This window comes from Exophiala spinifera, assembly GCF_000836115.1.
Source record: "Exophiala spinifera strain CBS 89968 unplaced genomic scaffold supercont1.7, whole genome shotgun sequence".
NCBI classification, from domain to species: domain Eukaryota; kingdom Fungi; phylum Ascomycota; class Eurotiomycetes; order Chaetothyriales; family Herpotrichiellaceae; genus Exophiala; species Exophiala spinifera.
The window spans coordinates 731,822-744,380 of record NW_015622519.1 but is presented as its reverse complement, the minus strand read 5'-3'; the positions used below and the strand labels follow the sequence as shown (position 1 = coordinate 744,380).

Sequence of the window (12,559 nt, the reverse complement as noted above, 5' to 3'; positions counted from 1 at the left end):
ACTCAAGGTCAGTAATCTGAGAGAAGTCTAGGATTTTAAAGTCCTCTGATACAGCGGTCAACGAAGAGATTACCGAGGACCAGGGCTGCACGTTGACCATGATAAGTTCAATGAGTCATAATCGTCATATTGCGTGCTACATTATATATATATGCTGTTCGGCGCCCTTCCCCGGCGGACAGCCCGTGTGGCTGATAATATATCTGACCTTGCTGATAGATGTAGAGTTGAAACGGGCATTATTCCACTTAAGCGCCGGATGCTGCGAAAGCTCACCAAGCGCATTGGAGCATTTGCCTACCGTGGAGCCCTACGAAATGCTAATTCCCACTGCTGGTGTGTGTTGTTGGACGGAGGAACTTTGTTAGGGGATATTCTGCCCCTCCATGCCTATCTACAGTACTCGTATCTAGATGCGCTGTCACCGTGTCACCAGGTGCTTTTCGGTCCTTACAAGTACTCGTATGAGAATAAATTTAGGCACTACTCACCCATCCGAACGAGGTGGCCATCACCATACAATCCGGCCATGTCCATTTTCGACTCTGAACCTTGCATTGGCCGGGTACTGACCTAAGTCTCCTAATATTGAACCAGATTATCCTTGATAAAGATCGGAATCAAACCTAGGCAGCTTACCTTACTTAGGATGTTTACATGTTTCACGGAATACAGGCACTGGTTAACGTGAATGTACGTCAGGATCCATTTACAAATAAGCGGCCCCTTCCATCTCAGCAAGGTAACAAGCAATCTTCATCTCGCTCTATCCCCCCCCCCCAAAAAGATTCTGCCTTCCGGAGCGCTTGACCTTGTTGATAAAGATTCGAAAGTCGGGCGTTTTGGAAAACCATAGGGACTACCTACGGCCAGCGCTGGTGGTACATATCTCCTTATGCAAGCCCAAGCCGTTTAGCACTCGCAAGGACAATGGAAAACGATGAGAGTCTTGCTTGACCCAATGAAGCACCAACTGATAGTTCTTCGATACAACAGAATCCCTTGTAGGGTTGTGATGATCTAGACAAGGTAATTTGGGCTCCCCAGATGTCGCGGCTCCTTCTCCTTCGATGCTTCTGTGTCTCTCCACGATCTTCTCCATCTCTAATGTCTCCCAAACTGGGTCAGCTTGCCCTTCAGTCTACTCATCTTGCTGGGCTCATATGATTCTCCACGGTCGCCACTAGTCTTGACGTGTGTCCCATCATCCAGGCAGCCAGGACTCAGTTCCCTGTCGAAAACCTTGTTTTGCGCCGGCGCAGTCAGGCCACTTCGACCTCGCTCAACCGCACTCTTCCCAGACGTGACTGTCGTGGACACTGCCGCAGTCGGCGTAGGAGTTGTATCGGAAACGGAAACGCTTGGGTTCTCTACGCAGGAGTAATCAGTACATTTTGTCCCTGAGGACCGCTGAGAGGATGTGTACCTGGCGCGTTCCCACCATCGTAAGGGTCTGTTGCTGTGCCCTTCCCTTGGATGCCTGAGGGAGGCTCCGAGCCAGAGGTAACAAGGTCATCTGCATTGCCTTGGTCGTAAGGGTCGGTCGCCGTTCCCGAGCCTTGCAACCCAGAGACTGGCTCGACTCCAGACTGCGCTGAACTCCCAGCCATGGCTTTGTCTTGGATATCGCTCGCTGTTTCGCAGTAAAGTCTCAGTAATGGTCCGTAGGGACAGGCCAATTCAAGCAAATTATGCTTTGGGAGGAAGGGAGGGGTGGCCCGTTAGACGTTGTGGCTTCAATGGAATGCGCTTAGGGACAAATAGGTTCTGTTCACGTTAATACGAAGAGCGTAGATCTCGCGGGCAGAAAACGTCAGTCAATAATGAAGAGCAAGATTTCAAGTGTTATCATCATGTAGCATCAGACATGGGCGTCTAAAGACTAAAGGCCAGATGCTTGGTTCTTTTGGCACTGCGCACATGGCTCGTTAGATGATGCCAGAGAGATGGACGTCATTCAGGCCCAGGTGGGTTGGAGGGGCCAGCTTCTGGTGTGCCGTGAAGGCATTAGGGACATCAATAGCGAGGCTAGGCAGCATCCTCAGAGACCGATTGACAGCCACACGACGGCTAATCGGCTACATATTCCAGGTAAGAGTTAGAGGGCCTAAACTGGCTTTAACAGGAGCACAGGTCTAATCGACGCATTGTAAGGCGATCGTGGCCGTCTCGCCCTTCTGATTGGGTTGTCTCACAATCGCCCTACGTAAAATGGCAACCCCTGTACGAAGTAGTAAACTCTGATCTACAGTACGTGCCAAAGCGCGCAACTTCAGCGACTGCTTGAAGGACGTACTCCGTATCTTCAGTGCTGCAAGTGTATTGCTTTTTGAGTCTTGGTACAATGTCAGAACGTCGAGACTTTCTGGACTGGCTTGCAGGCGTTCTATCCTCAAATAATTTCTGCTCGAAATACATACTTTAGAAGCCCAAGACTCTTCTTAAACTACCCAGGTGCTTACCCGTAGCCATAAGCTGTCATGCTCAGCGTCGCCAGATAATGGTGTGATATGGATACAAGATTTTTAAAGAGGTACGATCTACGGATAAGAGATAATGAAAACATGAGGCAAAGAAAGTATCTACATTACTAAGGAGAGATTCGAATCTAACTGAGGTAAGTTAGTGATGTGCCTTAAGGTACTCTCCTCCGCCAAGCATCTAAGGCGAAATGCTCCGTACATCTGCCATGATTATTCAAGTTTCTTTCATAGTGATACCTTCTAGACGGTCATCGAGCACGATCAAACCCTTGACAGCTATGATAGCGAATCCTTGTGTCGACTGCCGCGAACATGAGGCGACGCTGACGGTTAGAAACAGGCGGCTGTGTAGCGCCTGTTTCACCTACTACGTGCAATCGAAAATCTTGAAGCGTATGGCATCCTATGGTTTCAAGAGCCTGTCCAGTGAAAAGGAACGTCGATTGTTTCTACCTCTGTCCGGGGGCCTGTCATCGCTTGTTCTGCTACAAGTGCTCGACGTTCAGCTTCAGAAGCAGATTGCAAATCGCAACAAGACATCGTATGACATTATCGTCGCTCGAGTCGTCCTGCCTGGCGAAAAAAACTCAGGGTCTATCCAGCGTGACTATGAGGCTCTAGCGGAGACGTTCGCCTCTCATACCTTCCTGCCTCTATTGAGTCTGCACCAAATCTTGCAGCTTGACTGCGACGTGGAGCGAGATTTGAGGCACCTTGGAATTGTCCGCCACGGTGGTGAATCCGACCAGGATTTCTTCATTCGCATCGTGGGTTGTAGCACATCTGCAAGTGCGGCATCGGATTTGCAGTCGATCCTGCTCAAACGTCTTCTTGTGGCAGCGGCCAGAGACCAACATTGCGACAATGTCTTATGGGGCCATTCAGATACCCGTTTGGCAGCATTGGTGCTGGCTGATGTCGCTAAAGGACGAGGTGGCTCTGTCTCGTCTTCAATCGCCGATGGCCAAACATTGCAAGGGATTGATTTTAATTATCCAGTTCGTGATCTGTTCAAGGCTGAACTGCAGACATATGCTCGAGTCTCATCCGAGCCAGCACTAAAAACCACAGTCGAACAAGATACACAGGTCCAACAGCCCACAAGCATACGTAACACTGCAATCGACGATCTCCTCAACACTTACATCACATCTCAAGGCGAGAAATATCCAAGTATTATGGCGAATGTTGTGCGTACTGCAAGCAAACTAGAAGCCAAGAGGCCCGCCGACAATACTATCGTCGCCTGCCCGGTGTGTCTCCTGCCCAGAGTGGGCACCCAAGGATCTTTAGCTACAAATTCTGGGCTATGTTACGGATGCCAAAGGATGAGGCAAGACATCGTACCATAACCGTGTGGTGACGACAGCCTTCACGACTTGATGCCCATGGAGGTCGAGGATTTATTCCAGAACATGTTAAAACGACCAGAAAAACATGTGCATACATTGAAAACTACTGCTCAATACAAGACGAATGATGCTGCCTCTACCGCTGGCGATTCAACCGAAACAATTTCGCATCAGCGGGTGCGGGCTGGTAGCGGGGGTGTAACATCATCTCCTCGCTCAACGTCACGACGGTCTCTGCGAGATCGGCGAGACTCGCGTCGCGAGGTATATCTCGGAGGAGGGCCATTCTGCTCGTTCAACAGTCTCTCTTCGCCCTGATAGTCAAATTCGTCGGGCAAGCTCGGATCCGCAGTGTTGGCCTGCGGAGTTCCTTTGATTCTCTTTGCACCGCGCTCGCGCAGAACTTTCTCCAGCAAAATCACGTTCCTTGTGTTGCACTTGTACACCGCATCCGCAATATCTCCAACAAATGGGACTAGACCAATTGCAAAGTCGAGCGCCAGATTAAACCTCATGCGCGCTTTGACCGAGGATGGTAACTCTGGTTCAACCGAGCAGCAAGTACGGTAGACCATGAATGCCAACAAAAGGTCAAGGAAATCACCGATTCTGCCTTGCATTAGTCTTGAGCTCGCCGAACAAAAGAGCACTTGGGGCGTACGCTGGAATCAAGCCGATCACTGCTCCCCAGCCAAATCTAGTTCCGCAAAAACTGCCGAGTGAAAGGTCGACGCGGTACGCTCTCCTCTTGGCTTTGGTGAGGATTTTCTCCTCTTGTGAAGTCAAACCAGGTGGAAGAGCTCGCTTTCGCTTCTTGGTGGTCTTGTACAGTCCGCCGAGCCTGGTGGCCGGAACTGTCTCGAAGTATGGATCCTATGGGTTTGGAGTTAGCAATGACGACATGTATCGTAAGACGTAAATCTCACCTCCTGGCCCTGGGAGTTGGACACATTCTCTTTAAAGAATTTCTTGGCCACTAGCTTCGCAGCGTAGGAAGTCATGGTGCGATTGATGGAGGTTGAGATAGGATGGACAAAGCGCTCGGTGCAAAACGAGGGCTGGTGGTAGAGATATAGGATGGGATTTGGGGACAGTAACAAAGGGAAGACAACTTTATGTCACCATGCGTTGGTGGACGGGAGTAACCTTCAAACAAAGAAAGGCCAAGCTAAGTCGCGGCCAGCTTGGCTGGCATGAGATCGGCTGGCTGTCAACGACTCAGACAACACGATTGACGCTGAAATCTTGGTTGAGGCCCTTGAAACAACTCAGACTCTTGCGCGCGGTTGTCGTCATCCTGCAGTCCTGCTGATCAGTGACAAGTGATGAGTCGAGACTTCTCAGCCACAGATGCTCGGAGCGAGACTCAGCCACAGTCACTGCCACACTTCGCACCCAATGCCACCTGGTAGCTCGTTCGAGGACTTACTGGCCAACTCGCACTTCTACCCCACAGGCTCATCTGCGTCCAAACACCAACAACTCGGGCGCGGATCCAGATCTAGACGGGTAGCAGTGCACATTGCTATTGTATCCCTTTGTGTGGCGAACCTCGATACAACGCATACAGTCACGCAACCGACGGCTTTTGGAAATGATTACAGACTGCTACATCGACACGACAGTGAGAAATGCAATTGGAGGATTGTAAGTACATTCGTTACATTGAACACGAGAAGCCCGTCTTTTCGACGCTGACTTTAGTCGCATCCAGGGCTAGATGACCTTTGTGTCCGATTCATCATCAACTTGCCCCCGGAAGAGCTTCAATCAGTGGAGCGAATATGCTTCCAAGTCGAGGAGGCACAATGGTTCTACGAAGACTTCATTCGTCCTCTCAACCCGTCGCTCCCTTCTCTTACGCTGCGGGCCTTTAGCCTACGGATATTTCAACATTGTCCGCTGTTTTCACAATGGTCTGCCCAGCACCATACGACCGCGTTTGCGGAATTCTTGGCGTACAAATCACGCGTCCCAGTCCGTGGCGCTATTATGCTCAACGAGGCTATGGACGAGGTAGTCCTTGTCAAAGGCTGGAAGAAGGGCGCCAACTGGAGCTTTCCCAGAGGAAAAATAAACAAAGACGAGGGTGATCTGGATTGTGCGGTGCGCGAAGTCTACGAAGAAACGGGCTTTGACATCCGTGCAGCAGGTTTGGTCAAAGATGAAAAGGATATGAAATATATTGAGGTTACAATGCGAGAACAGCACATGAGGCTGTACGTCTTTCGGGGAGTCCCCAGGGATGCACATTTTGAGCCCAAAACTCGGAAGGAAATCAGCAAGATCGAATGGTACAAGCTGACAGATCTGCCAACTTTGAAGAAAAACCGTCAGCAGGAGGGCAGTGGCACGGATCAACCGACAATGAATGCCAATAAGTTCTATATGGTGGCCCCTTTCTTGAACCCGCTCAAGAAATGGATCGCACAACAGCGGAAGAAGGAGAACAGATACAGTTCTCATTTAGCGGCGCCCCCAATGGTGCCTGAAGAGGTTACAACTGAGGATGATCAGGACATCAATGGTGTCTCCGCGACCTTACCTTTACCGTTGCATACTGTCAGCGATCTCCCCGAAGTCACTGCGGCAGACCGCTTTGATCCTACATCGCACTTGAAACAAATACTCAATATCGGAACCGTACAGCCTGTCCAAGGCGAAGACATACCACAGGCCAGCCACATGCAACATGTTGACGCCCAAAAGTCGAACGCTCTCCTGGCTCTTCTGCGCAACCCGCAGCAAGGACAGAACCGCCCCATACCCCAGACACCATTGGAACAAATAACGACAGTGCCACCGCCGCAACAGTCGCCGCACGTTTCTCATGTCCGTCAGTCTCAAATGGATCAAAATCGACCTCCTCCACTATTCCAGCCACCTGTGCACCAGTCCAGCAGGGACACGGAACCCCCGACAACAACATCACCCAAAACCTCTCAGTGGCACCCCCCACAACTGCAGAGCGCACCATATCAGCGGACTGGCGACCCACAATTCGCTCTGCAAGGGAAGGATAAAGCTCTGCAACCTATCGTCCCTCCAGCAAGTGCGCTACCAAAGCTCACGAACCATACAAAGGCATTACTAGATGTCTTCAAAGGGACGGGTAACATGGCACCGGCACCACCCCCGCCCGAGTCGTCGAAGAAAGGCTTACTAGAGCTTCTCACGGGCGGAGGTTCCCTTGCAAAAGCTGCTCAGCCAAGTCCTGGAGCGATAGGAAGTGACTTGGCCAATTTGGCGCACCGTACACAGAATTCGAACTTTGCGCAATCAACAATAGGCCAAGGCCCCCAGCCCACCTTTGAGCAGAGGGTTTTACATCAGCACCCGGCGATTTCGCCCCGGGTTCCTCCCACGCAGACGCATAAGACATCTCTATTGGACCTATTGACCAAAGGTAATCAAGCAGGACAGGCTGTAGAAGTCAAGCTTGCAAATCAGCTACCAGCCGAACTTGCAGCTACACGCATAAAGTCACCATCTGGGCATGAGATCGACGGCAATAAGAATGAACTTCTTTTGTCGCTTCTCAGCAAAGGCCATCAGGATAGGACGACGCAAGCAAGACCTGTAAAGCAGACGCTTGTCAAACAAGGCGAAACATCGGCTACAATCAATGGGCCGCTGAATCAACCCGAATTCGAGGCCATCTCTAGGGCAAGCCGGCAAATGTCAAGCGATATGAGACGAAGTCCGCTCACATCCCATCGAACTCTCTATGATCCCAATCAGCCTGTGCCGATGAAGATCTTGACACGATCAGACGAGGCTCGTCAACAGCAGCAGTCTACACCACCGCGGTCTCCTCGCACCATGAAGCCACCCCCGAAGAGAGCAGCCAAAGAAAAGGTGTCACACAAGCCATCTAACAAGCCATCTAACAAGCCATTTCAACCGCAGATACTCCGTCGTCCGCAGACAGCAGATTCGTCTGAGCCAGAGTCAACTGCAAGTAAGACCAGGAATCAGGAGGCAGTCCAGACGAACGCGGTCTCATCTCCATCGACCCCCGATAACTTGACTGTTCAAGAAAGACCGCCTGTGAGTCGACAATCGTCTCAGTCTACTTCTCAAAAGCAAGCACTACTATCGCTCTTCAGCGGAGGAATAGAAACCACGCCCAAAGCATCTGCAGTTCCGCCCGCTTCAGGCCTAGTGTCACCATTGTCTGCTAGTCAGCTCATGAATCCTAATAGCGAGGGCTTGCCGCATGGTATCGATCCTATTTCCACCCGTACATCACGAGTTGGGAGCCTGGCTTCGATCACTGGTGGACCCGTTGCCAATCGTGCGACCAGCGAGAAACGCCAGACAGGGGCCGAGAACAAAGCCTTTTTGCTGGGATATTTGGGAAGGATTGCGAGCCAGGAGAGCCAAGAGTAAGGCATTTTGTGGAAGGGGGTTAGTGAAGTCGGGTAAGGGCACGACGAGGGCGAGAAGCGGATAAAAAAGGTCAATGTCGTGCATTTTCCAGCGGAGCCCAGTGAGATTGTACCAAACAGGCGCGAGTCCCACATGATATCGGTCACGTAGATAATCAGACCATGAGAGTAGGCAAGTCGCCTATATTTATTTAAGTCCGCTCAGGAACCGGAAATAGACCGGGATCCTACATCGAATGCTGTTGTCGACACTTGTCGTGGCAAAGAAGCGGAAAGCCATTGAAAGAGCAATTTTATTTTCCTGCGAACCATGCGGCGGACCTGGTCATGGGGTGAATAAGGTACATTGAACAATATGGCGATCCTCGGAAGGACGACAATTCCAGATGACTGTCTCCCGAGGCACCGCGACAGGACCGTCAACATCTACGTGACGTTTGTTGGACAGCAGCTTTCGTCTCCCGTCACCGATCGGTAGCCTTGCCTCCCATTCACTCTACCTATGTCTCTCTCGTCAAACGCTCTCGTTCATCTGTGGTTTCGCGAAGCCTTCCCTCCGAGGTCATTACCAGGTTTCGCGTTTTACACTGTCTTCACAATACCTGGGCTCGGTGGGTAGAGAGGATCGACCGCGGCACGTATTCCACACGTGTAGATTTGCGTTGCACGACGTTGCCGAGCTGCCTAGGCTCATGAGCTCAACCATTCGGAAAGGGCGGCAGAAGCGCCGGCAGAATCGTCTCCTGGGACCATGTGGCCGGCGTTCTCAAACGTGACAAACGTGAGGCCGGTCGAGTTCTTGATTTTTCCGCCCCGTCGACACGCCGTCCATATCCTGGACGGTCCACTGCCTCCATTCCTGTTGTCTGTAGTCCAATTGGCCTCGCCACGGTATGCGATCGGAGAGTCGGACTTGACCAGGAGATAATCTGCATGCCACGCAAAGCCAAAAAAAACTAAGCGCACAAGCTCAGTCAAGCACCACTGTTCCGAGCCCAAGCTTGGGGGGGGGGGGGGGTCATTTCAGCCGGATACACTTACGCGTCGGGATCCAGTCTTCCACTGCGCAAGAGCACACGGGTAGGCGTGTCCTCCAATAGATAGGTGACGCGGGAGAGGTTTGACCTCGTCATGGAAGAACTGAAAGCCGCATTGATGTCCATGTCCATGACGTGGAAGTCGACGGGGACCTTATCTTGCAAGCCGAGCCTTGCCTGAAGGCCGGGATCATTCAAATATTTTTCCACGGTGGCCACCCACGGCGAACACGTCGGAAAGCTGTAGCAGGGTTTTTCCACTGAGACAAGAGGATCGTCGTCTTCATTGTATTCGCCGGGAACAGTCTCGGTAGTGGTACTTACGGTGCACGATATTTCTCTCAGGAAGGTACCACATGTGATTGATCTTGATGCAAGCCTCCTAGCCCGCGAAGCAGTCATCTATCTTCGCCGAAGAGTCGATGGCGAGACCAAGGCCGCCATTGCGTCGCATTCAGTGGCGTTCAAGTATCTTTTTTCCGTCACCGCAGGCTGTGTCATACAAGCTCGGGCTCGAAAAGCCGACGTCCACAAAAGGGCTGGTGAGGGCAATGCTTTTGACATCGAGCTTGACCTGCGGTCCCGGGATTGATCTGTCCAATAGATACGTCTCGCCGACGGGGGTTAGGGACGATCCGAAAGACTCACCGAGAATATGGGTGTCTCGGCCTACCAGGTCTGGAAAGAGGTGCGTGGTGAAGGCGTTCGCGTCCTCGTTGATGCGACTGGGACCGACTCCCGTGAGAACTAGCATTACCGAAGAATAACCGGGTCCTTTGTATCATAGCACCAGGTTAGCTCCAGGGTTCACAGTCTCGAAAGATTTGGAGTTTTTGTACCCTGTCAGGAAAACAAGGAATGGCGCCGTCTCTGGGCTTGTTTGACTCCCAAAATACCCTAAGATACGTAAGTGGTGCAAGTCCACGGACGACTTTTGTTCGACGGGTCGACTGACAATGGAATAGACTGTTTCCATTGAGGACAGGAACTTTTCCGGTCCATTGACGACTCCTGGCGTCACAGAGCCTCCCATCCTGCTCGACCTTGCTGGCTTTCCGTCCAGCTGCTGGCAAGCCAAGACCCGGCGAGGACTGTAGTTCTGACTCTTGCTCGGTATGTCTCGACTGGTCCTGGAGCGTGAGTCTCGAAGAGACTGGTCCTGCAGCTCGCTGACTTTCGATCAACGAGCTCGCCACCGACACCGGGTTGACAGCGAGACCAAATAATTGCGAGTCTGAAAACGTGGTCTTAACATCTTGAAGCCTGAACGAAGACTGCACTGCTGCCGACGCGGAACGATGAGCAGTGGCATTCCATAAATCTCAGGATGCACACAGAGGGCAGGACATGGGGTCTAGTCACCAGTGACGCTAATGGGTTATCAGTGGAGGCGGCTTAGCCGCACCGGGTGAACGAGTACGTCCAGTGGGCCACAGCCACAATCGAAGTTAGACGTCTGCATTGAACTCCCTGGACCCCTGTGGCACCGGCTCGACTTCGCGACTGCAAGAAGCTAATCGACCAAATGCCGAGTGTCTATCTGAGATTTCCATGTGGCAAGAGATTTCCTTGCCGAGGTTTTGAAAGTGCGTTCCGTGGGCAGAAGAGTGACGGGTGGTCTGTAGATTAGCTAAGAAACCCACCCTTTTTATCCTGTTCTAACATCGAAACGGCTGTTTGACGAGCCTTGTGACGAAGGACCGGCCTAGCCAGAGGATATCAAAACATATGGCGGTCCGAAACCATACAAGGAAGGACGTTGAGGTTCTGTGCTATTGTTCTGGCAGACTGTTGTTCTTGGATCAAGAACATCAGACTCCAGCGTATGGCACCGGTTCAAAGCATCAGCAGCAGAGATTCAATCATCAGTGACGAGGACTGAAACGAAAAACAAGACCGCTACTTTGACGGCCCATAGTGTACAGAGACCGTCGCCTCTAACTTAGCTTCTAGATCTGCAGTGTAATGTTGAAGACTTCCCTTTACGTTTCACCCCAAGACAGCTGTTGCTATACACGAATGGGCTGACTGGCAAGTGGGAAGCATCCCAAGACGGTGTCCCGTATCAGTGGGAGTTTTTGGTATGGAGCGAGTCGATGTACTAAGAGCGAGGTAGTCACAATCAAAACGTACGGGTATGATCGTGAACGAAAGTTGAGCACGTAGTACGCCTAGTGAAAGGACCATCTTTGTACGAGGATATATCCGCCGGGTGTCTTGTTGTTGTCCTGATGTGCTGACGTGGTGTCCATCGACATTGACATACGTCCGTTGATCAAATCGTCAAGCTTGTGGTTGTAGCGGTGCGAAGAGCATGAATTGATTAACTAGAAGCAAAGGAGCGACTGGCCGCTATATGTACCGTACTTAAGCGCATGTAATAAGTCAGTGCAGCACCTGGAGAGAAGCATCTGGATCGTGACAAACACACGCTAGAACCACAGGCTTCTCAGGCCACATTCAAAGCCAATCTGCACTGAAGCTTGGGTGAGGCCCCAACGGGGAGTGCTCATATCGTACATAAAAAATTAGTGATCAGCTTCGGCTCTGACATAAATAATCCCAAGTTGGTTCTTAGTTGTTGTACTATCGGCCAACAAAGGTACCTACCCACTCAAGCATCATGCATCGTGCATCGTGCATCGTGCATCGTGCATACAGTGTGTAGTTTCTTGGTGGGTTTTTCCAGACCGCCACTGTCGGATTCCGCGTTCCGTCGTCGGGCTCTCGCAGGTCATTTAAGCATCTTATTTCCCGAGCTTTGGACTTGTGTAATCTGCACAATCAATGCAGCTGTACCCTGTACCCAGCTTCATCCTGTGCTCCAAGCTACAGTCCACATGCCTATTGTACATCCTTGTATAAGGAAGTAGACTAGTTAGCAGCTTCTCCTGGCCCCTACGGAAAAGGTGGACTGAAACGCAAGGCCCCCAGCGTGACCAGCAGTCCTGGTTCAAAGCAATGGCTTTAGCTTCGTGAGGCTGACTTGTTTAAAGTTCATGGTTGGAGGTGGGATGGATGCTTGTGTTGCCGCGCCGGAGCCCAATCGACAAGGTCCTTGACGCGGCGTAGTTGGTTGTGTTAGCGACAAGCCAGAAGGAATTCAGGAGAATGGCATGTTGTTAACTCAAGACGGCCCCTCGTCGCGAGCTGTGTTAGCGACAAGTCAGAAAGGATGCGGGAGAATGGCATATTACTGAAGACGGCCCCTCGTTGCGAACTGCGCTGCAAATGTCTCTCTCTCGTCGTTGTCGTCCCCTGTAGGCCCAAATGGCAGAGGTTCCGTCGCCCCGACC

At 51.5% G+C, this 12,559-nt stretch overlaps 5 protein-coding genes across 5 annotated transcripts; 2 read left to right on the top strand and 3 right to left on the bottom strand.

Annotated features, from left to right (window-relative positions):
* Nucleotides 1-1,104: 1,104 nt before the first annotated feature.
* Nucleotides 1,105-1,610, bottom strand: PV08_09243 (uncharacterized protein; the record flags this gene model as incomplete). The annotated part of the gene is made up of 2 exons (XM_016383562.1): nt 1,105-1,370; nt 1,427-1,610. 2 exons carry the CDS (start codon nt 1,608-1,610, stop codon nt 1,105-1,107), a joined length of 450 nt encoding a protein of 149 aa, XP_016232185.1.
* Nucleotides 1,611-2,761: 1,151 nt separating this feature from the next.
* PV08_09242 (uncharacterized protein) lies at nt 2,762-3,835 on the top strand (the record flags this gene model as incomplete). The annotated part of the gene is made up of 1 exon (XM_016383561.1): nt 2,762-3,835. The coding sequence occupies one exon, from the start codon at nt 2,762-2,764 to the stop codon at nt 3,833-3,835; it is 1,074 nt and encodes a 357-aa protein (XP_016232184.1).
* A 170-nt stretch (nt 3,836-4,005) lies between these two features.
* Nucleotides 4,006-4,836, bottom strand: PV08_09241 (uncharacterized protein; the record flags this gene model as incomplete). Its single annotated transcript, XM_016383560.1, has 3 exons — nt 4,006-4,444; nt 4,497-4,708; nt 4,762-4,836. 3 exons carry the CDS (start codon nt 4,834-4,836, stop codon nt 4,006-4,008), a joined length of 726 nt encoding a protein of 241 aa, XP_016232183.1.
* A 630-nt stretch (nt 4,837-5,466) lies between these two features.
* PV08_09240 (uncharacterized protein) lies at nt 5,467-8,227 on the top strand (the record flags this gene model as incomplete). The annotated part of the gene is made up of 2 exons (XM_016383559.1): nt 5,467-5,482; nt 5,550-8,227. 2 exons carry the CDS (start codon nt 5,467-5,469, stop codon nt 8,225-8,227), a joined length of 2,694 nt encoding a protein of 897 aa, XP_016232182.1.
* A 689-nt stretch (nt 8,228-8,916) lies between these two features.
* PV08_09239 (uncharacterized protein) lies at nt 8,917-10,017 on the bottom strand (the record flags this gene model as incomplete). Its single annotated transcript, XM_016383558.1, has 3 exons — nt 8,917-9,085; nt 9,268-9,645; nt 9,767-10,017. 3 exons carry the CDS (start codon nt 10,015-10,017, stop codon nt 8,917-8,919), a joined length of 798 nt encoding a protein of 265 aa, XP_016232181.1.
* Between the last annotated feature and the right edge of the window lie 2,542 nt (nt 10,018-12,559).